Source organism: Mytilus californianus, unplaced genomic scaffold, assembly GCF_021869535.1.
Source record: "Mytilus californianus isolate M0D057914Y unplaced genomic scaffold, xbMytCali1.0.p SCAF_4, whole genome shotgun sequence".
Taxonomy (NCBI): Eukaryota; Metazoa; Mollusca; class Bivalvia; order Mytilida; family Mytilidae; genus Mytilus; species Mytilus californianus.
Window position 1 is genome coordinate 546160 of NW_026262690.1, and position 26234 is coordinate 572393.

Genomic DNA, 26234 nt, shown 5'->3' on the forward strand with positions numbered 1-26234 from the left:
GAGGTCATGGTCAAATGAAACATGCCAGACTGACATGTACCCCTTGTAATCATTCCATACACCAAATATAGTTGACCTACTGCTTATAGTATCAGAGAAAAGGACCTAATCATGTAACTTTAACCTTGATTACTGATCCATTAAATGAGGTCGAGGTCAGGTGAACCTGTCTGAGGAACATTTAGACATTGCAAGGAACACATACACTAAATATTGTTATCCTAATACTCATAAAAGAGAAATGAAATGGCTTTTCCTTGGGATTTCCTTCAAATGTTTATATTCCATAAATATAGACAAACAACGTCAAGGACTTCAATCATTTATAGGTCTTTTAAATCTTTGAAAAAAGGTAAGACAAGTAACTATCTAATTATGAACGATCAATCATTGCCATAAATAAAATCTATTTCAATGAAGTTACAAATGTCATTCAGAACTTGCTGAATCAGACTATTGCACTCAACCTACTCTATTCTTTATATGCAACAAGGCATTTCTTTAGAACTAACATATGCTGAATCATACTATTGCACTCAACCTACTCTATTCTTTATATGTAACAAGGCATTTCTTTAGAACTAACAACCTAATCTATTCTTTATATGTAACAAGGCATTTCTTTAGAACTAACAACCTACTCTATTCTTTATATGTAACAAGGCATTTCTTTAGAACTAACAACCTACTCTATTCTTTATATGCAACAAGGCATTTTCTAGAACTAACATATGCTAAGTGAACAGGTTATAGTTGAAAGTTCGGAGTAAAATCAACAAAATGTGACGAAACATGATCAGACATCAAGTTTTGTCACTCAGAGATTCCTGAAATTTGTTATACCATGTTATAACATTTCCACTATTAAAAATTTAAGGAATGTGTGATCACTAAATATAAACAGTTAGCTGACTCTCAACATATAGGCGATGATGTCTCCATTTTGGAAACAGTTAAAATTCAAATAAATTTTTTGGGACAAATCATAACACAACCTTCAAAATATTATTTTATATAAAATGTGTTAAAATAAGTTTATTATGTCAAGATTCTTGTAAAAGCACTGAAGTTGCTGTAGAAATGTCATTATTTGAAATCTGGAGTGCATTTCTCACACGGTCCTCATTGAAGCCCATGTCTAATAAGTGCTGTACCTACAAAATAATTAAAGAAATCATTATACTATTGATCAAGTAGGATACAAATTACAAAACATACTATAAACAAGATATAAAAAGTTCAGTAGTCTACCTATTATGTGGATATCTTGTACAGTTTATCTGCATTATTTTGAGGTCTATTACAACAAAATCAGTGTCATAGTTATTTTAAACATGAAAATGGAAAAAGAGGTATGTTAAACAGGACACCACATGAAAATGGCTTAAACAACATTGGAGAGTAACAGTTCTCCTTTCTTTCTTTTATATGGCTTAAACAACACTGGAGAATAACAGTTCCCCTCTCTTTCTTTTAAATGGCTTAGACAACATTGGAGAATAACGGTTCTCTTTCTTTCTTTCTTTTAAATGGCTTAAACAACAATGGAGAATAACAGTTCCCCTTTCTTTCTTTTAAATGGCTTAAAGAACATTGGAGAATAACGGTTCCCCTTTCTTTCTTTCTTTTAAATAGCTTAAACAACATTGGAGAATAACAGTTCCCCTTTCTTTCTTTCTTTCTTTTAAATGGCTTAAACAACATTGGAGAATAACAGTTCCCCTTTCTTTCTTTCTTTTAAATGGCTTAAACAACATTGGAGAATAACAGTTCCCCTTTCTTTCTTTCTTTTAAATGGCTTACACAACATTGGAGAATAACAGTTCCCCTTTCTTTCTTTTAAATGGATTAAACAACATTGAAGAGTAACAATTCTCCTTTCTTTCTTTTAAATGGCTTAAACAACATTGAAGAGTAACAATTCTCCTTTCTTTCTTTTAAATGGCTTAAACAACATTGAAGAGTAACAATTCTCCTTTCTTTCTTTTAAATGGCTAAAACAACATTAGAGAGCAATGTGTAAGCAGATCCTGCTCAACATGTGGCACCTGTTGTTTTGCTCATGTAACTACAAACCCAGTGATTAGACTAATTTGGTAGGTCACAATGGGGAAAAGGGGACAAAATTGTGGTTACAACAATTGGAACATATCCGTCCTCATCAGTGAAATATAAAACAGATAATCCATAACGGTCAACCAACTGGTGATGGCCTCCGTAAAATTTAGGAAGGGGTGATTTTAACTTCATTACTTGGAAACTTTTGGTTTAGTAGCTTCCTTGTGACCAGCAACACTTTATCAAGGAAATCATGATAGGAAATGCAAGCCATGAAATATTTTATCAACTGGGAGATATATACTCCATATGCAGGCGCTGCTGGAATGTTGCTATCTAGAAATGGAAAGTTCCAGATTGGGAAGCTGAAATCATCTCTTTTGTCATAAAGTTTTGTTTTCAACCGACCCTCATTGTCAATGATTCTAGATGTAAGTCAAGATATGAGGCAGACTGTAGCTGTTTTAATTTGCTTTTTATGTGTTTTTTGCTGTGCATGTAATGATTTTGACTTATTGGATGGATACCCATATCCTTTGTTTTCCCATTAACTGTAGCTGTTGTTTCCTTTATCTCAAGTTTGATAGGATAGATGCATTCAACATAGTTACCAAACCTTGAATTATTAGTGAGAGGACATCATCTATATAGCAGAAAGTGAAGTTAAAGGATTATGCTAACTCCTTTTCTTTCTTCCTAAGGGATCAATTGACGAATTCGGTCCCTAAACTTATTGGTAGATCTTACTTTGCTGAACATTTTTGCTGTTTAAAATTTCAGTTTATCTATAATAGTATTCAAGATTTTAACCAAAAACTGAGAAATTTCATAAAAATAATTATTTCAGGGGCAATAACTCCAAAATTGGTTTTCCGCCTGCTGATCATTTTTACCTCTTCAGTTTTGCTCTAACTGCTTAAGTTTTTGAGATATAAGCCAAAAACTGCTTTTGTTCCCTATGTTCTTAGCCCTGGTTGCCTTGTTTGTTGGCATACTGGGGAAAAAAACACAAACATTATACTAGATACCATTAAGATCATTCACCACAAGTTGGTTGAAATTGGTACAGTGGTTTCAGAGGATAAGATTGAAAAAGTTTACGACGACAACCAAGTTATGAAAAAGAAAAGAATGTCAACATTGAAAAGTGAAACAAGGCAAACGAGCCAAAAGAAAGAATCATCTTCTAACCTAAAACTGCCCACAAAAATTCATTCTTATACAGGTATAACAAGTGAAACTGCGAGCTACTGCTCACTTATGATACCCCCAGCCCAAATATGCATTTGTTGTTGAGCGATGAATCTGAAAACGCATCACACAGTATAGCTGACTGATATATATGAATTTTTCGTTTCCGTTCTCTAACTTAAGTTAGCCTCAACCAAATGTTATGAAACTTATACACTATGCTTATTACAACAAAATACAGATCAAGTTTGAATTTTGGTGGTGTCACTTTTACTGTTCTAGAGTTATGCCCCTTTACAAATGGAAAAATTGCTGAATTTTTCGTTTCCATTCTCTAACTTAAGTTTGCCTCAACCAAATGCTATGAAACTTATACACAATACTTATTACCACCAAACTTAGATCAAGTACAAATTTGGGTAGCGTCCCTTTACCGTTCTTCAGTTATGTCCCTTTATAATGTTATATGATGTGCAAGTGGGGGCATCACCTGTGTCCCATGGACACATTCCCCATTTATTTGTTCTACAATGTGAAATTAAACAGACCTAGAAAAATCGTCATTATACCATTGCACATGCTTGTCTGTCTATTTATATTTATGTTTAAAATATGACCAAAGGTCATTGATAATTATGTCCAATCTTAGTAAATTTTCATTTAAAAAAAATTCTTGACCTAAATCCTAATTACATCTTGGTTAAGGACCTTTTAAAATCGGTCATGACTGGAAAATATGACTGTTTCTGGACCCTTGTACTGGTACATACCTGATCTTCTGAAACTTCTACTGGATTATCATCATGGTTGTTTCCTGTGAAAATAACAATACATACATAGAATTTGTGTTATATCTCGTCTCACTATTTTTAATAAATACCATATTTCCATACTCCATGTACTCCTTACAACAAAATTATTTTTATTTACCTGTGTAAGTTATTTTATTAAACGGCATTTTGTCCAAGGTTATAGTTGTCTTTCTAATATTGTTTTACACCTCAGCCCCCTTTTTTATTAATTTTGTATTTACATTGTGTCATAGATCAAATTTATTCGTTCAGTGTATGTTCACTTGTTTTTGTTAATTATCTTTTGATTGAGTTAAGCCATTTCAATTGATATTTTATAGTGTGTCTTTCTATGTTGTGATGTTACACTATTATTTCAGGTTAGGGTGAGGTTGGCGCCTGTTAAAACGTTTAAGCCCCCTGCATTTGTTTGCACCTGTCCTAAGTCAGGAACCTGTTGTTCAGTGGTTGTCGTTTGATGATGTGGTTCATAAGTGTTTCTCGTCTCTTGTTTTTTATATAGATTAGACCGTTAGTTTTCCTGTTTGAATGGTTTTACACAAGTCATTTTTGGGGCCCTTTATACCTTGCTGTTTGGTGTGAGCCAAGGCTCCGTGTTGAAGGCCGTACTTTGACCTATAATGGTTTACTTTTACAAATTGTGACTTGGATGAAGAGTTGTCTCATTGGCACTCATACCACATCTTCTTATATCTATAGAATAAATGTTTACATGTATGCCTTTCATGTCCCAAGTCTTAAATGTGCTGTACTTTACTTTTTGTTCATATACAAAAGTTATTGGATTATTTACCTAGATTTTATATCCTACGTTAGTTAAATCAATTAATTTATGTTATTAGATACCACAGACAGTTACTCTATATCTGTAAATTTATGTTATTAGATACCACAGACAATTACTCAATATACTCTTTTTTTTGTTGTTCATTAGAACATTTTGTACTGTTTTTTCTAAAATATAAGTGCACAAAAATAAAGAAACAATTGACTTACTTCTGTGCCTTACTCCAAACAGTTCTTGACCTTCATCAGGTTCATTATCAAATAAATCATTATTTAAACCATTGCCAAATATTCCTGGACCATTATTCTGGAAACAAAATGTATTACTATTATCAACATACTATTATCAACCAGAAACATTTTTTTTTATAGCAAAACATAATTAAAAATCAATTTCCTGTATAAAATGTGATTTTCCAAAAATATCTATAAACTAGAGGCTTTAAAGAGCCTGTGTCGCTCACCTAGGTCTATGTGCATCTTAAACAATGGACACTCTACAACATTGTAGACTAGAATAGAATTAATGACAAAAAACTCTTTTTTGTTGATCTTGTATTGCTTAGTATTTTTTCTGTTTACAGTTCTCTCTATCTTCATTAGTTTTGCCCAAAACAAACTAATAAGGGTAAAAAAGTCATCATTTAAGGGCAATCACTACTATAAATAGTCTACTAACTATTTTGGCAAAATTTGACTTGTTTGTAGATCTTGTCTCGCTGATTGTTAAAGTTTTTATCTATCTCTTATAGTTTTCAAGATAATGGGCAAAAAAGCCAAAATTTGTAAAAATTCGTAAGGGTTCCGCGGAACCCAGTGTCTCGCCTACTTTTTCTGTTAACCGCAGGCTCTACAAAAATGAGGAAGTAAATCAATAAAAAATATTCCACTTGATACTATCTTTTGATTGTAAGAAGCTTCAGTCCAAGTTTGGTAAAAATCCAGGATAGTTTATGAATCTAATAAATGTTTAAAAACTTTAACTGCAGACTGAATGTAATTTTATCTGGAAGAAAACAAAATTTCCTTCTAGATACTAGCATTTGATCTTAAACAAGCTTCTGTCCAAGTTTGATACAAATCCAAAATAGTATTTAAAAACTTTAACCACAGAGTGAATGTGTTGTTTCCTGGCAGAAAATCTAAGTCCATTTAAAAGTAAAATACGGAAAAAATAGATTTATTTTTTTACAAAATTTCCTTCTAGATACTAGCTTTTGATCATAAACAAGCTTCTGTCCAAGTTTGGTTCAAATCCAAAATAGTATAAGAAAGTTATTAAAATTTAAAAAACTTTAACCACAGAGTGAATGTGTTGTTTCCTGGCAGAAAATCTAAGTCCATTTAAAAGTAAAATAAGGAAAAAATGGATTTATTTTTTTACAAAATTTATTTCTGAATAATATCTTATGATCATAAACAAGCTTCTGTCCAAGTTTGGTACAAACCCAGGATAGTTTAAGAAAGTTATTAAAATTTTAAAAACTTTAACCACAGAGTGAATGTAATATTTCCCGTCAGAAAAACTAAGTCCATTTATAAGTAAAATACGGAAAAAATGGAATTTTATTTTTACAATATTTACTTCTGGATACTATCTTATGATCATAAACAAGCTTCTGTCCAAGTTTGGTAGAAATCCAGGATAGTTTAAGAAAGTTATTAAAATTTCAAAAACCTTAACCACAGAGTGAATATTTGTGGACGCCGCCGACGACAACGACGACGACGCCGACGGAATGTAGGATCGCTATGTCTCGCTTTTTCGACTAAAGTCGAAGGCTCGACAAAAATCATCATTAAAGAGCAAGACCTCCAAGACTCAATAATCAGTCGACTAACAATTTTAACCATGTTTGACCTAGTAGTAGTTCTTATCTTGCTGATCATTTTTGCTATTTATTACTTTCGAAGTGTCTATCAATCTATTATAGTTTTCAAGATAATAGGCAAAAACACTCAAAATTTGGATAATTTTGTCCTGGGGAAAACATGATAGCCTAACAAATATTGAGCGACAGATGCAAAGTGATGACTTGAGGCCTCGTAAGACATGTAAGCACATTGTAGACGACAAATGACAAGTGACGCCCTAACATATTCCGTATGATTTTGGGTACGACTGGTGCTTGTGATGACCTCTAGACCTTTAATTAACTTTGGAGGTCCTTTTATGTGATAGTGTCTATCATAGCTAGTGTTGTCTCCTCAATCATGGAACGACTGGTGCCAAATGATAGCTCAAAATATACACAATCATGTGCTTATTTCAAGCTATTGAACCTCCAACACTACAAGTCTCTCAGTTGTGTCTATAAGATGAAGAACCACAATTATTGACCTTATGAAAAACCAGAATCAGATAAACTGACTCGACCTGACTTCAAATTAATATCCTTAACAATTTGATAAGGCTGTTGATAACAAATAGATATAAGAAGATGTGGAATGAGTGCTAATGAGACAACTCTCCATCCAAGTCACAATTTGTACAAGTAAACCATTATAGGTCAAAGTACGGACTTCAACACGGATCCTTAGCTCACACCGAACAGCAAGCTATAAAGGGCCCCAAAAATGACTAGTGTTAAACCATTCAAACAGGAAAACCAACGGTCTAATCTATATAGAAAACAAGAAATCCCATTTGTTGAAAAACTGAAGCTTTAAAAAATCATACGATTTAAAGTCAACAGATGTGAGCATAGAGCTTAAAACAAACCAAGAATCTTTATCAGGTTTTTTTCATCATAGTTAAAAAAAACAAATTGCACACATTTTGACGGCAAAAGGCTAACAATTCTGAAAGTTGAGCACTTATGAATCACATCAACAAACGACAACCACTGAACATAAGGTTCCTGACTTAGGACAGGTGCAAACAAATGCAGCGGGTTTAAACGTTTTAATAGGCGCCAACCTTCACCCTACCTGAAACGATAGTCTAACATCACAACATAGAAAGACTACTATAAAATATCAATTGAAATGGCTTAACTCAATCAAAAGACATATTAACAAAAACAAGTGAACATACACTGAACGAATAAATTTGATCTATGACACAATGTAAAAGGCTGGATAAAATTTAACTTTTATTATATTATATAAGTTTGCCCTTTGGGAGTCAGAATCTCAGCTGGGAAAATCTTGCTCCAGGCCCTGTCGACGACATTTGGTACAGTGGGTAGCCAAGCCCCGTGGACATGGACATGCCGCCAAACAATTGGAATGCAGAGGGTTCCAAAAGGGGATGAAGCGATGCTTCATCTCATAGCAGGGTGCTACGAAAAGGGGTTGAATTGACGGTGGAGAGATGAAAAGTAGTTAATTACTTGGGGATAAGAAGAGAAATTAACCAGTGGTGAATTTCGTAATGGTCATCAATTTAAACAACACTGGGTTGCTGAGAACTGCTCCCACATTCAATGAAATATTGAAGGTGGTAGATTGGGATGGAAGGTGGGTGAAATTGAAAACTTATTCCTGTAGAGTAAACATCCTTTGTATTCAACAGCCAAATCAAAACTGAGAAGCCGGCAGCTTGCACTTGTAATCTGAGAACCTAATCCCTGATCACTAGGCTGACCAAATTAAGCTTGACCTTTGACCTTATAATGGAATTGACTGTCCCATCTCATGGAAGAAACCATTCCTCCTGTATAAACAACACTTATACTCTGTATAAGTAACAAATTAAGAACAAGAAGTCCAATAATGAGTCTACTGACAATTTCAGCCCTGTTAACTTATTTGTAGATCTTGTCTTACTGATAATATTTGCTATTTAAAATGTTTATCTATCTATTATAGTTATAAAGATAATAGGCAAAAACACTAAAACTTGGTAATAATCAGCATTAAAGAGCTATAACTCTAATAACAAATAGACTGAAGAACTCGGCCATTACAAATATATGTAGATCTTGTCTTACTGATCATTTCTTATCATTAAAGTTTCTCTCTATCTATTATAGATTTCAAGATAATATGCAAAATTGGTAAAATTCCTCATTTAAGGGCAATAACTGCTATAAAAAACAGTTTTGACATAAATAGACAATAGGAAGTGCGTCGTTTTAAAAATAATAGACAAAACTCTTTGGTCGGGTTGTTGTCTCTTTGACATATTCCCCATTTCCATTCTCAATTTTATGCATTTTACTCTTATGTTCTAATTTTTTGCCAAATAAGCCATCTTGGTTGGCAGGAGGGGTCAGCGCACACATTTTTTAAACTACATACCCCAATGATGATTTAAAGTTTCGTTAAATTTGGCCCAGTAGTTGCAGAGGAGAAGATTTTTGTAAAAGTTAATGGGCGACGACGGACGACGGAAAACCGACAACAGACGCTGGATGCCAAGTGATGAGAAAAGCTCACTTGGCCCTTTGGTAAAAAAAACTAATACATGGAATCCTCTTTAAGTCAAATATGTGCTAACCATAGAATAATCTATCAAAATATGAAGAAGTATACTACATACTGCTGTTATCTTCAGACATCATCTTTTTACTTCATTTGTAAAAAACTCCATTTCATTTGATGAGATTAAGATAGGGATAAGCTGAATTTTCTGTACATTAAATGCATCATTGAAGGTGAACTTAAATTATCTAACCTTGCTCTGGAATAAACAACTTCTTTCAAAAGAAATAAAAAATATTTTCAAATATTTTAAAATTAACGTCTCTTACAGTCGTGACAGTGTATGTTGTTGATTTCAAGTGACATTAAGTTCACATTCAGAGCAGGTAGAACTTCAAAATCAAAGGTCAGAATGGCGAAGCATTTGGTTCAATTGAGGTACCTTCTTCTATTCAAGCACAAAAGCAAAATATAACATTAATGTCCTATATTATATATCCTCCTAAAACAAAAGACTTTTAATTCAAATATTTCCTTTAGTCTGAAAAGTTTCATCATCTGTAAGGGTAGTTAGTTGTTGGATTGTCATTATCATCAGATATGTATAATCATAATTCTAATAATACTAACCTACAATAATAATTATTGATTAGAGATGGTTTTTCAAACGAGAGGGTGTTTCTCAGTTACAATCTCATCAAAGGGCGACCATTGATAATTTGTCAAGATCAATAGGGCAGACAGCTGTGGTGCTTAAAATATCTGTCAAAACTCACCAGGCTTCCTTTTAAATCATACCAGCCATGCAATTATTTCATATCTACCAAAAGACAAACTTATCAAACTGACCTGGTCTCTGTTTAAATTAAACCATCCATTTTGTTGAGGTTGTTGCTGAAATGTCTGCCATAATAATTGTTGTTCCATCTGTTCCATATGTTCTTGTCTCTGTATTTCCCTGGTGGCACCAATGGGTTTCTGTAGATCTTTTGGTGGATTACTTTCAAACAACTTTTGTATAGTGCATCCAAATAGTTTGGCAATAAATGTTGGTATCCTAAAACTCTGTGCTTTAAAGAAATTGGCTTTCCACAGTAATCCTGAGAGCTGAAAAAGGGTATTAAACAATGACTTCTTCATTAATGAAAATTTGACACTAACTCTAAACACCAATGCACATCATGTTAACCCTATAAATCACAACAAAATAATATTGTGTTAGAAGTTTGAAGTTAACAGTAAAAGTGGCATGTTTTCCTGTTATCTATTCTCAATATGAAGAATGGTAACTCCAAAATAAAATAAATAAATTGCTTCGCCAAGCGCAGCTGGATACGACTGCAGAGGTCCAACCTTGTACAGTTGGGGCAAAAATGGACACAATATTCGCGCTTGATATAGGTCTGAATTTGGATTGTAATTAAATATTTGACACATAATAGGTTTCTGACACAGAATAACTGTAGTCAAAGAACTTAGAATTGGTTATATGATTTGAATTTATATTCGATTTTTTGCTTTTGTGCAATACACTATGCTGTTGCGAATTGACCCCCCACCCCCCCAAAAAGAAATGTGGATAGTGTCCACACGTGGACACAGATTATGACCCCGCTTGCATAGCATATAGTTATAAAGGGACATAACTGAAGAACAGTAAAAGTGACGCTACCCAAATTTGAACTTGATATGAGTTTTGTGGTAATAAGCATTGTGTGTAAGTCTCATAACATTTGGTTGAGGCTAACTTAAGTAGAGAACAGAAACTAAAAATTCAGCATTTTTTCTATTTGTAAACACGCATAACTCTAGAATGGTTGTGTATAAGTTTTATAACATTTGGTTGAGACAAACTAAAGTTAGAGAACGGAAACAAAAAATTCAGCAATGTTTATGTTTATAAAGGGACATAACTCAAGAATGGTAAAAGTGTTCTCACCAAATTTCGTAATTAATCTGTATTATGTATAGTGTAGTAATAAGCATTGTGTATAAGTTTCATAACATTTGGTTGAGGCAAACTAAAGTTAGAAAACTGAAAAAAAAAAATTGTATTTGATCTTAGTTTTGTGGTAATGAATATTGTGTATAGGTTTCATAATGTTTGGTTGGGGCAAACTTAAGTTACAGAATGGAAACTAAAAATTTTGCAATCTTTCGATTTATAAAGGGGCATAACTCAATAATGGTTAAAGTGACACTACCCAAATTCAACTTGATCTGTGTTTTATCAGTGGAAGTCAAAATTAAACATTGCATTGTATAAAGCATTGATTGTAGTTGATTCAACTATTATTATGGACAAAGGAAGATAACTCCAATTTTAAAAATTACTTGATATTTAGAAGAAACTAAAAATTTTGCAGTTTTTCCATTTATAAAGGGGCATAACTCTAGAATGATTTAAGTGATGCCACCAAAATTCAAACTTGATCTGTGTTTTGTGGTAATTAGCATTGTGTATAAGTTTCATAACATTTGGTTGAGGCAAACTTTAGTTAGAGAAAGGAAACTAAACATTTTGCAATTTTTCCATTTATAAAGGGGCATAACTCTAGAACAGTTAAAGTGACGCCACCCAAATTCAAACTTGATCTGTGTTTTGTGGTAATAAGCATTGTGAATAAGTTTCATAACATTTGGTTGAGGCAAACTCAAGTTAGAGAACGGAAACCAATTTTGGGAAGTATGTATGTACAGACGGACAAGGGTAAAACTTTATGCCCCCACCGCTACGGCGGGGGCATAAAAAAAAAAAAAAATACCCCCCTTTTTTTTGCTTTTTTATTCAATACACTATGCTGTTGCAAATTTACCCCCCCCCCCCTGTTTGGCAAAAAAAAAAATTGAAGAAATTTTCTTTTTAATTTCTGAAATCTGAAATGAGAAAAAATTGTACCCCCGCCCCAATTTTTTTTTCACCTCCCCCCCCTTTTTCCAAAAAAAAAAATTCTTTCCCTCAAGATATGGTCATAATCTCAATTCAAATTTCCAATGGAGTTTGCAACCATAATTACCCATTTAAATACATCATAAAAGTCTTAAAATAGTTAACTGTTAACACAGAGATATGTCTCGCCTATTTGTTATTTTGATAATGCAAATGTTGAAATTAAAATAGCAATACTTTAACATGTAAGTTATGCAAATATTCAAAGTCAATGAACCATGACTGAAGGTACAGGGCTAAACAATCTCCATGGAAATGAGATGTGCCAATGCTAATACAACTGCAAACCAAATACCATTGACTTTTCATAAGTCATTCCCTTTAAACAAACCTAAACACAAACATTAACTTGTAAACTATGTAAAAGATTCAAAGTCAATGAACCATAATTAAGGGGTGGGGTTATATAATCTACATGGAAATGAAACTTGCAAATGCCAATACATTTGCATACCGAATATCATTGACTTAACATTAGTGGTTCATCTTAAACTGACCTAATCACAAACTAATACATATAAACTAAGCAAAAGTTTCAAAGTCAATAGACCATGAATGAGGGGTAAAGACCAAATATTCTCCATGGAAATGAGATGTGCCAATGCTTATACAACTGCATACCAATTATCATTGACCTACCACTAACAGTTCCCCTTAAACTGACCTAATCACAAACTAATACATGAAAACTAAGCAAAAGTTTCTAAGTCAATAGACCATGAATGAGGGAGCGGGGCCAAATAATCTCCCTGGAAATGAGATATGCCAATGCCTATACAACTGCATATCAAATATCTACCCAACAGTGTACACCACATCACATTAATGCCTCTACACAGCAGTATACACCACATCACAGTAATGCCTCTACCCAACAGTATACACCACATCACATCACTGCCTCTACCAAGCAGTATACACTACATCATATTAATGCCTCTACCAAACAGTATACACCACATCACATTAATGCCTCTACCCAACAGTATACCGTACACTACATCACATTAATGCCTCTACCAAGCAGTATACACCACATCACATTAATGCCTCTACCCAGCAGTATACACCACATCACAGTAATGCCTCTACCCAGCAGTATACACCACATTACATTAATGCCTCTACCAAGCAGTATACACTACATCATATTAATGCCTCTACCAAACAGTATACACTACATCACGTTAATGCCTCTACCCAACAGTATACACCACATCACATAAATGCCTCTACCTTGCAGTATACACTACATCACATTAATGCCTCTACCAAGCAGTATACACCATAAAATTGAGAATGTAAATGGGGAATGTGTCAAAGAGACAACAACCCGACCATAGAACAGACAACAGCAGAAGGTCACCAACAGGTCTTCAATGCAGCGAGAAATTCCCGCACCCGGAGGCGTCCTTCAGCTGGCCCCTAAACAAATATTTATACTAGTTCAGTGATAATGAACGCCATACTAAACTCCAAATTGTACACAAGAAACTAAAATTAAAAATAATACAAGACTAACAAAGGCTAGAGGCTCCTGACTTGGGACAGGCGCAAAAATGCGGCGGGGTTAAACAGGTTTATGAGATCTCAACCCTCCCCCTATACCTCTAGCCAATGTAGAAAAGTAAACGCATAATAATACCACATTACATTAATGCCTCTACCAAGCAGTATACACTACATCACATTAATGCCTCTACCAAACAGTATACACCACATCACAGTAATGCCTCTACCCAGCAGTATACACTACATCACATTAATGCCTCTACCCAGCAGTATACACCACATCACATTAATGCCTCTACCCAACAGTATACACTACATCACATTAATGCCTCTACCCAACAGTATACACCACATCACAGTAATGCCTCTACCCAGCAGTATACCGTACACTACATCACAGTAATGCCTCTACCCAGCAGTATACACCACATCACATTAATGCCTCTACCAAACAGTATACACCACATCACATTAATGCCTCTACCCAGCAGTATACACCACATCACATTAATGCCTCTACCCAACAGTATACACCACATCACATTAATGCCTCTACCAAACAGTATACACCACATCACATTAATGCCTCTACCCAGCAGTATACACCACATCACATTAATGCCTCTACCCAACAGTATACACTACATCACATTAATGCCTCTACCCAACAGTATACACCACATCACAGTAATGCCTCTACCCAGCAGTATACACCACATCACATTAATGCCTCTACCCAACAGTATACACTACATCACATTAATGCCTCTACCCAACAGTATACACTACATCACATTAATGCCTCTACCCAGCAGTATACACCACATCACATTAATGCCTCTACCAAGCAGTATACACCACATCACATTAATGCTTTTACCAAGCAGTATGTATACACTACATCACATTAATGCTTCTACCAAGCAGTATACACCACATCACATTAATGCCTCTACCCAGCAGTATACACCACATCACAGTAATGCCTCTACCCAGCAGTATACACCACATTACATTAATGCCTCTACCAAGCAGTATACACTACATCATATAAATACCTCTACCAAACAGTATACACTACATCACGTTAATGCCTCTACCCAGCAGTATACACATCACATTCATGCCTCTACCCAGCAGTATACACCACATCACATTAATGCCTCTACCCAACAGTATACACCACATCTCATTAATGCCTCTACCCAGCAGTATACACTACATCACATTAATGCCTCTACCAAGCAGTATATACACCACATCACATTAATGCTTCTACCAAGCAGTATACACCACATCACATTCATGCCTCTACCCAGCAGTATACACCACATCACATTCATGCCTCTACCAAGCAGTATACACCACATCACATTCATGCCTCTACCAAGCAGTATACACCACATCACATTAATGCCTCTACCCAGCAGTATACACTACATCACATTAATGCCTCTACCAAGCAGTATATACACCACATCACATTAATGCTTCTACCAAACAGTATACACCACATTACATTAATGCTTCTACCAAGCAGTATACACCACATCACATTCATGCTTCTACCAAGCAGTATACACCACATGACTTTAATGCCATAACAATACATACCAACCCACATATGGCAACAAGAATTGATTCTTTAGATGTACTGGCAATCTGAAAAATAGATATACATTTACTGAAACAAAAGAAAATAACATTTTTTTGTTGTAAAGATGAAAATTGTCTCTATTACATAACTTTGGAAAAGAATTAACATTACAAGAAAAGAGCAGACATATCTCCATTATCCCCAGCAGTTGAAAGTCTTTATATAGGCTGTATGGTAACCTGTACTTTACTTAGGCTGTATGATAACCTGTCCTTTATATAGGCTGTATATGGTAACCTGTACTTTATATAGGCTGTATGGTTAATTGTACTTTATATAGGCTGTATGGTAAATTGTACTTTATATAGGCTGTATATGGTAACCTGTACTTTATACAGGCTGTACGGTAATCTGTACTTTATATAGGCTGTATGGTAACCTGTACTTTATATAGGCTGTATATGGTAACCTGTACTTTATATAGGTTGCATTTCTGTAAATTTAGACAATGCAATTTCCCATAGGAACTCCCTTTGCAGCTAAAACTGTGACACTTTTACTATGAAGTTTCGTAAAAAATTATATCCTAGAATGGAAAGCTGATATGCACTACTATTTTATTCAAAGGTAAAAACATAGGGCTGTGCGGCATATTTTCAACATTTATATGCCCTGAACTTGTTCGAGTTTTAAACTTATACTAAAATTCTGTACTACCCCTACCTCCACTTATTGCCTACTTCAGAATTCAATTTTCACCGCAACAATATGTTTTTATACTGGTAACAGTACCAAGTTATGTCTCTATGAGATGAAACATAGAGATCTAATTATCTGGGAACCAGTACGTAAACAAATCAAGTTATCTATGAATATTATATATCTCCCCAAAAGAGGCGTGGTTTGAGAAACAGCTGTTTTTACAAAGTGTAACCTATATGCTGTCATTAACGTGTACTTTATATAGGCTGTATATGGTAACCTGTACTTTATATAGGCTGTACGGTAGCCTGTACTTTATATAGGTTAAACGATAATCTGTACTTTATATAGGCTGTACTGTAACCTGTACTTTATATAGGCTGTACTGTAACCTGTACTTTATATAGGCTGTACAGTTACAAGTACTTTATAAAGGCTGTACAGTAACCTGTACTTTTTCATATCCTGGTCCTTTGGTCTTTGGTGGATAGTTGGCAATCATACCAAAATTCTTTATCTTTAGAAATTAAGTTTTTATAATTCTATCTTGATTTTTTCAGAATTTGATATAACACAGTGAGTTGTATGTCTAATGAATGGTATCATTTTTGTAATGATTTAAGTATTTCAAGATAAAACCTTATAACAAACAGGATCATTTTTTGTGCTGATGTTGTTTATCAAAAAATTTCAGAGAACATAAAAAAACACATATATATATATTAAATGGTTTATAGATGACTTTCCAAATATATTCATGTTTTTACATAAGCAACTAATCAGGGTAGATATTGTTTGACTTTCTTTTGTGAACATATCTAATAGGGACAGAACAAAAAAATTGTCCAAAACTAACAAATCATGAAATAATATGTCTGAATACTGTGTAAATAGAAGTTTAAAGAGACTATATATCATGGCTGGAAAGAATAATATCATTAAAATCTAAATATAAATATATTCACTTAAAATACTTCTCATTAACAGACTATGAATATAAATATCTCCATTTAAAATACATCTCATCAACAGACTATGAATAAAAAATGTCCAAAACTAACAAATCATGAAATAATATGTCTGAATACTGTGTAAATAGAAGTTTAAAGAGACTATATATCATGGCTGGAAAGAATAATATCATTAAAATCTAAATATAAATATATTCACTTAAAATACTTCTCATTAACAGACTATGAATATAAATATCTCCATTTAAAATACATCTCATCAACAGACTATGAATATAAATATCTTCTCTTAAAATACTTCTCACTAACAGACTATGATATAAATATCTCCACTTAAAATACTTCTCATTAACAGACTATGAATGTAAATATCTCCACTTAAAATACTTCTCATTAACAGACTATGAATATAAATATCTCCACTTAAAATACTTCTCATCAACAAACTTTGAATATAAACATCTCCACTTAAGATACCTCTCATTGACAGACTATGAATATAAACATCTCCACTTAAAATAATTCTCATCAACAGACTATGAATATAAATATCTCCACTTTAAATACTTCTCATTAACAGACTATGAATATAAGTATCTCCACCTTAAGTACTTCTAAATTAACAGACTATAAATTTAAACATCTCCACTTCAATTACTTGTCATCAACAGACTATGAATATAAATATCTCCACTTAACATGCTTAAAATATTTCTCATTAACTCATCAACAGACTATGAATATAAATATCTCATTAAAAATATTTATCTTCAATAGACATGATAGACTAAGTGCAATTATTCAAAATCTCTTGTAAATCTATAAAGAAAAGTTAAATCTAACCTGAAGTCCTAGTATATAATGAAATGACTTCCCAGTCATTGGTATACCAAAGATATGTCCAAATACCACTCGAGGTACTTCACAATAGTATGGGACAAACAGTGGATAGAGCATACATAGCCTGTAAACAATCAGATACATTCTATAATAACATAACATATAGCCGGAGTTATTTTTTACATTTTAACGACAAATTCCTTATATGGTTTGTGATAAAGTTTGAATATAGGAGAAGGCTTGATTTTTATATGCTTTCTTTCATTCTTCACTTCTCACCTAACTTACTTTGTATATACTTTTCTCTCTATATTTCATTTCACAGATCATGTTGAAAGTAATACATGTATTCATAACTTTCAATGTCCTTACAATGTTGCTTGAATCTGGATTGTAATTGTTTATACAGTTTGAATATTAATTGAAAAAATTTTGAACTTGATCTGTAATTTGTCATGGTAAAACTATATACCAAATAGAAAATCAATATCTCCAAGCATGACGAAAAAAACTGCTGAAAAACTGATTACTAAGGACCATAATTCTGCAAAAAAAATCATCAAAATTCAAACTTGATCTGGTCATGATAAAACTACATACAAGGAAAGAAAATACGCTAGATCTCATTCTAACAAACGCACAAGGTCTAGTTCAGAGGGTAAATGTCCTCCTCGGAATATCAGATCATGATATGGTTTTTACAGAGTTTGACATGAATACCATCAAATTTAAGGAACAAGAAAGACTCATACCACAATATAAGAGAGTAAAGGTTTCAAAGATGACCTTACAGCACTACATAAACAGCTGAGTCAAATGTATAGATCTAAAATCTCAAATGCAAATAATAACTTGGTAAGAATAAAGGACTAAAACATCCAGTCTGATTAAAATCAAACCTCTCACTTGCTATCGTTTATTATGTCGTGCGACAAATAAATAAATGATAGCAAGTGAGAGGTTTGATTTTAATCAGACTGTAAAACATTATATACCAAACAAAAATTCAAGAATAAAAATAAATACCCATGGATAAAAGGAAATCTAAACAAGAGGTTCTTAAGAGCCTGAATCGCTCACCTGAATTTTTTGGCTCAATTCCTTCATCAATCATAATTTATATTTTTGCTTTTTCATGTATATCGGTGTTTGCTTAAAAATTCCACTTAAAATTCTTTGCTTTGGTCATATTTGCTTCAAAATAAAACAAGAGGCTCTCAAGAGCCTGAAATGCTCACCTGTAATGTTTTGCTTAAATCTTTCATCAATGATTATTTTTGCTTTTCAATATATATCAATGAGTGGCTTAAAAATGCCATTTAAATGTTCTTTGTATCTGTCATATTTTCTTCAATAGCAAAAAAAATCCTTTTTTGTAGATCTTACTTTGCAAAATTTCCTTAAAATTACCAAACAATGGGTTGTTGGCTTCGTCTGAAAATTTCAGGGCTGATAGATCTTGAACTATTGAACATTTTTACACTACATCAATTTTCTCTAAATGCTTTAGTTTTTGAGATATAAGCCAAAAACTGCATTTCACCCCTATGTTCTATTTTTAGCCATGGCGGCCATGTTTGTTGATGGATCAAAACTTTGGATACAATTTATAAACTAGATACCCTAAGGGACATTTAGTTAAAGTTTGAAGGTATTTGGCCCAGTAGTTTCAGAGGAGAAGATTCTTGAAATAGTTTGCAACTACGACGACGGACGCCAAGTGATGGCATAAGCTCACATGGGGCCCTTCAGGGCCGGATGAGCTAAAAAGCTCACAAAAAAACAACAACGATTCTACAAAAAGAATGAAGAAAACCCAGGATCCTAAAGTAAAGAAAGAATATAAAGCCTTAAAGAAAGAGGTGCAAAGAAAACAATGAAATGCAAGAATCCTTAAAGAATTATCACCAGGGCTGGTTGATATATCAACAAGAATCCTCAAAGAATTATGACTCAGGCTGGATGGTTTATCACCAAGAATCCTCAAAGAATTATCACTCAGGCCGGATGGTTTATCACCAAAAATCCTCAAAGAATAATCGCTCAAGCCGGATGGTTTATCACCAAGAATCCTCAAAGAATTATGACTCAGGCCGGATGGTTTATCACCAAAAATCCTCAAAGAATTATCACTCAGGCCGGATGGTTTATCATCAAAAATCCTCAAAGAATTATGACTCAGGCCGGATGCTTTATCACCAAGAATCCTCAAAGAATTATGACTCAGGCCGGATGGTTTATCACCAAAAATCCTCAAAGAATTATCACTCAGGCCGGATGGTTTATCATCAAAAATCCTCAAAGAATTATGACTCAGGCCGGATGGTTTATCACCAAGAATCCTCAAAGAATTATGACTCAGGCCGGATGGTTTATCACCAAGAATCCTCAAAGAATTATCACTCAGGACGGATGGTTTATCACCAAGAATCCTCAAAGAATTATCACTTAGGCCGGATGGTTTATCACCAAGAATCCTCAAAGAATTACACAGTTAGCAGGTTAGACAGCCCCTCTTCTACAGTTACTGTTTGCAAAATCCGTAGAAACCGGAGTGGTTCCAAACAACTGGTGTTCAGCAAATGTATCTCTGGTCTTCAAGAAGGGTCAAAAGTATACTGCAGCAAACTACAGGCCCATCTCCCTGACGTCAATATGCTGTAAAGTCATTGAATATATAATTGTATCATCAATTATGACCCATGGTGAAAACAAAATTCTTTACAAGTTACAACATGGCTTCAGGAAAGGCAGATCCTGTGAAACTCAACTCATGGAATTCATTGACGATCTAGCTAACAACATAAACATGGGACAACAAACAGATGCACTGATAATGGACTTTGCTAAGGCCTTTGATAAGGTAAACCACAGCTTACTAGTGAACAAATTACAAGCCTACGGAATTACAGGCAACACAAATACTTGGATAAAGAACTGGCTGAGTGAATGAACACAAACTGTTGTATTAGAAGGATGCAATTCAACATCAGTCCCTGTAGATTCAGGAGTACCACAGGGCTCAGAACTTGGGCCAAGCCTCTTTCTTTATTACATCAATGACTTATAAGAAGACTTAAATGCTACAGTTTGCCTGTTTGCAGATGACAACATCGCCTACCTGACAATAAAATCCCAAAACTGTGGAAAAATATTACAAGAAGAACTAAATAAACTAGCAAGATGGAAACAACTATGATGTATGCAATTCCACCCTGACAAATGTAACATCTTGAGGGTAACAAACAAGAAGACACCAATTCAAACATCATATCATCTCCATGGTCACAACTTGGAAGAAGTACAGGCAGCCAAATACTTAGGTCTCACCATTCTAAACATCCTGAAATGGGATCAACACATACAGCAGATAACGGACAAAGCAAATAAAACACTGAGATTTTTGCAGAGAAACATTAGAATTTCATCAACAAAAGTAAAGAGCCAAGCTTATATTGGACCTAGAATATGCCTCAACTGTTTGGGACCCAACCACAAAATAATCTTTCTACAAAATAGAACAGATACAAATAAGAGCTGCCAGATATGTGACAAATAAGTACAAACAAACTGCTAGTGTCACAGAAATGATAGATGACCTACAATGCAAATCACTAAAACAACGAAGAAAGAAAATCAGACTAGTGATGTTCTATAAAGTAGAGAATAATATGGTAGTGATATCTGAAGAAGGGCGACTCACACCACCAGTGTCAAAGGAGAAATATACATTTTAAAGCATACCAAGTACCACACTCAGGTATTGATGCACATAAGATGTCATACTTACCACAGACTATAAGGGACTGGAACGCCTTACCACCAGACATCCCACAGGCAGAAACACTAGGTGCCTTCAAGGCCCTAGTGTCAAACCTCTAGAGCCTTGGAGGCTCCTACTGTTTTTAGCCAGTTTTATTAAAATTTAAAATTCATTTGTATATAGTTATCTCCATTGGATCACAGCACAAAGGTTACTTACATGAGGTATTCTCCTGCAAAATCGGATCTTGTCAGAAAACAAAATATTCTTATATAGCAGAATCTTCAATTTTTTGAAGGAGGCTATTAGCCGACAGAAACAGAAACATACCAATTATCAAATCAATATCTTCTAGCACGAAGAAAAAAGAGTTGAAAACTGGTTTGCAAGAATGACGGATGGACAGACAGACAGAGTGCAAACCTAAAGTCCCCTTCGGCTTTGCTGGTAGGGGACTCATAAGCTCTTATAGCCTTATCATGCTTATTGTTGGTTAATTGCAACTGATTTCTCTCCTTTAAAATAAGATATTTCAATTTTTCAAATCTGGGAATTATTTTGTTATAAACAAACAATGAGTTCACAATACTGTCATTAACTTGTCAACTTTTAACACTAAAATTACTTATTATCAAGTAATGGAAAAGGTTAGAGAAATTTTTATAATTTTTCCTCAAAGGAAGAGATTTGACATCCTAAACATCTAAAGACTAGTCTTCAGGAGATCTCCAAATTATTAAAAAATATAATGATTGACACCTATGTTTAGCTTTCTTCTTACATCTATATTTGCTATAGGTTAGACATACAGATTCACCAATAAAACATGACTTACGGTCCTGAAGGCAATGGCTGTAATTTTATCTGTAAATGTTGGAGTAAATACATCACAGATAATTCTAAGGCTGTTGATATAATAGCTGTTGACAACAAATAGGACTGAAAATTACAATAAAATATAATCAAAGTAATGCAAATTTAAAATGTAAGCCACAAAAAACTGCTGTTTCTAAGATTAGATTAAAAAAAACAGTTTTCAGAGCTAAAATTCCTTCCTCTCATTCAATTTTTCAATCTATAGGTATAAAATTTTAATTGAAAAAATATAAGATATAAATTATAATGATTGTTTACATTATTTATCCTACCTACACATGACCTACATGGGTTAATGTAAGAGAATGTAGATATTCATTACATAAATAACATCAATAAAAACAGCTGATGGATATAAGTCAATGCCGCTGGTTTTCTTACTTAAAGCTCACAATATATAGGGTTTCTGCTGTATATATATATATATATATTTCCATTTTTAGATACTTCTTCATGTTCTTGTAATTTTAAAAATAAAAAAACCCAATATATTCTTTAATAAACTGATGATGATTAAGAGGTTAATGCATAGACACCTGTCTATTGAAGACTGTATGTAGCCCTCAAGATGGCTTTTGTTGTTATTTTCATGGTTGAGTTTCTGTTTCATTGGTTTTTACTTCATATCTCTTTTTACTCATATATTTAATTAAATAACATTAAAAAATAAAATGTAAAAGATAAACATGATAATAGGTATTCAAGTGGGTGGTAAACATAATTTACTATATAATACCTTTAATAGTAATAATGAAAGTTATTGGGTTTCTGCTGTACACTTCTTAGAATTTTAACATTTTCTATTCTAAATGGAAATCAGAAATGAGAGCATTTTATACATAAGTAAAGGAACCAGTAAGGCTCCACTTATCTCAAAGTGATGTACATAATTAAATTGTTTTAAATGTAAAAATTAAATATAATTCTATCCATCTACTATTAGAAAGGGATATAAATATGCTTTAACCAATCTCATTGTTTAAATATACATGATCTAACAATTAAATCCTACAATACAATAGCTACCGGTCCCTATTTGTATTTGGGCATATAGTTAAATGGTTAAAGGAGACTCAACACAATTACTTTTGACATACCGCTACACACAATGTATATGAGAAGTAACAATGTCTACCTACCACAAATTTTCTTGAACCATATCGCCTCTCAAATATTCTAAAGTAGTACACTAAAATAGAACAGCAACACATGTCTTTGAGATCCAAGTAAGCTACCTTTGATGAAAATATTCTCCATAACTGAAAAATAAAGAAAAATATAAAGAAAAGTGTCTACAAAAGTAGATGAATTTAAATTTGATATTGAACAAGGTTTAAACATTAAGTAAGTGTCTTAGGAATCCTGTATATTCATAACATAATGGGGATCGTCAGTATAAAAAAACAATCTAAATAATGTAAGTCATTAAAGTTTGACATAAGTAAACAATTGACTTTACAGGACAGATTTTCATGAACCCACAAAATTTTAATACTTAAAAATCTCATTTAAACTAGGATGAAACAAGTATTTCATTCAAATAAAATTCAAAAAATTGTAAGGATCAAAATTTAGATTGTGTCTGTTGCTGTCACTATAACTTACATGTATATTTTACTCTATACATACACTGATGTAAAAATGGTCAAACTTAATGACAATCTGTAGGTACCCATATTTTACTCTATACATACACTGATGTAAAAATGGTCAAACTTCATCACAATCTGTAGGTACCCATATTTTTGCATCGCACATATGTTTTTTCTCTAACTGTTAAAGATGTCTTTACACTAAATCCATTGGATGTTGGATGTGCACTGATTGATATTTAGTCTTAGATACATGATATTTTTATTAGTTGTCATTGGCTTTGAACTAGCTTTCAGTAACTGCCAGTACTCTCAGATCTGTAATTTGCATCTTCTGTGTTTTTGGTAGCATTTTTTTTGTGCTTTGTATTGAGCCCTTTACAACTGATGTTTATAGTTTGTTGTACTGTTATACTACTGTCCCAGGTTAGGGGGAGGGTTTGGTGCCAGCAAATATGTTTACCCTGCCACATTGTGTATGTGATTATCCAAAGTCAGGAACCTGTTATTCAGTGGTTGCTGTTTGTTGCTGTATATCATATCTGTTTTTTGTTTGTTTTGTAAATAAATCAGGCCATTAGTTTTCTCGTTTCATTTGTTTTACATTTGTCATTTCCGGGCCTTTTATAGCTTACCATGTGGTAAGGGTTTTGTTCATTGTTGAAGGCCGTACAGTGATCTATAGTTGTTCACTTCAACGCCATTTGGTCTCTGCAGCTGGTGGAGAGTTGTCTCAATGGCAATCATACCACATCTTCATATCATTGTATGTTCAAAATTAGTTTGAAAAATAAATACCTGTTGTTTTTCTACAATTAGTTGTGGGTTATACCAGAAATAATGTCTGTATTGTTGAAATGGAAAGTTCAAGGCAAATGATGATAATAATGTAGCAGTTAGTAATCCTTTACTGGATGGCGATTTGTCTAAAAAATACAATCAAAATCACTTTCTATCTTTACATGTATCATAATAAATATATGTTTTATAACATAACTATCTTCATTAGCCATTTAATGATAATGTATTTATCATTCGCTTATCAATCTTTCTTTTAGGAAAACAGAGTTCAGATTTAATCAAGCGTATTTTTCTACTTTGACTTTTATTGATCCATTATTCAGTTATTATTCATGTTATTCGGGAAGACATCAAAGAAAAAACTAAAACAGACTTCAATGACTTCATACACTGTATATATTTTTCTGAGACGCCTTCCTACAAAATTAAAATAGACTTTCAAGACATCATAATTATTTGAGCTATGACGGATCGACATGAAAGCAATAATTTATAACAAAATCCTAAGTGAAACTTAAACGAACTTTCAAAAACCTAAAACAGAAACAATTTTGCTCTGAAATATAATTAAACTAGCAAAGAGTTTTTTCTGTTCCCTATTTTTAAATAGTGCAATCCCTGGTAACAAGCTGACAATGTCATGATGTACTATTTCCTAAATGCAACACTAATAAACAATGTGGAAAGACGCTTATGGCAACACTACATGCTCGTTTCCTTGTGACGATTCATAAAACTTACAAAATCCAGTGGTTCCGTGTAACGGTCCCATAACACAGAAATTTTTAATTAACCGTCAAACATGCAAGGAAGCTTTCTAGTTTCTTTAGTGTTTTCTCAGTATTTACGGAAATTCTCTGCATTTCCGAAAAGAAAGTTAAGAAATTTTACGTCTTAATCAATCACACGTTTGTAAGAAAGCATATTTGGTGCTACAAGTAAGAGCTTTTCTAAAAAGCTAGCCGTCTTTAGCTGATGAAAGTTGGAAAAATTCTGAAAGAACGAAAAGTTCCTGGCAATCTCAAATCTGGAATTCTTACACCAGTATTGAAAAATGGAAAAGAAGCATCTATTATGGACAATTACAGAGGCATTACAGTGACGCCTATTATCTCCAAGCTCTTTGAAAGTTCCATCCTCCCAGATCTTTCCAAAATCTTCTTGCTTTCTACTCTCCAATTTGGCTTTACAGAGGGACTTTGCATGCTAATGACCGCTTTTATCATCAATGAAGCGCGAGCTGAATCCAAACATACAACATTAGATTCATTATTTCTCATGACAGTAGATAGTAAAAACGCGTTTGATGTAGTAGACCACATTATAATGATGGACAAATTCTATGAAAATATTCCAAATAGCTCATTATGGACAGTTATCAAGGATTTCTATTCGGGTCTTACATCAAAAGTCAA

At 33.4% G+C, this 26234-nt stretch overlaps 1 protein-coding gene across 1 annotated transcript; it reads right to left on the minus strand.

The window, feature by feature from the left end:
• Positions 1–996: 996 nt before the first annotated feature.
• On the minus strand, positions 997–25702 carry LOC127737234 (ubiquitin-associated domain-containing protein 2-like). The gene is made up of 10 exons (XM_052247772.1): positions 25561–25702; positions 24817–24944; positions 23566–23685; positions 22386–22489; positions 17791–17911; positions 15292–15339; positions 10065–10322; positions 5058–5154; positions 4020–4063; positions 997–1154 (listed from the first exon to the last, which is right to left on the minus strand). Exons 1-10 carry the CDS (start codon positions 25589–25591, stop codon positions 1044–1046), a joined length of 1062 nt encoding a protein of 353 aa, XP_052103732.1. The 5' UTR covers positions 25592–25702; the 3' UTR covers positions 997–1043.
• Positions 25703–26234: the final 532 nt, after the last annotated feature.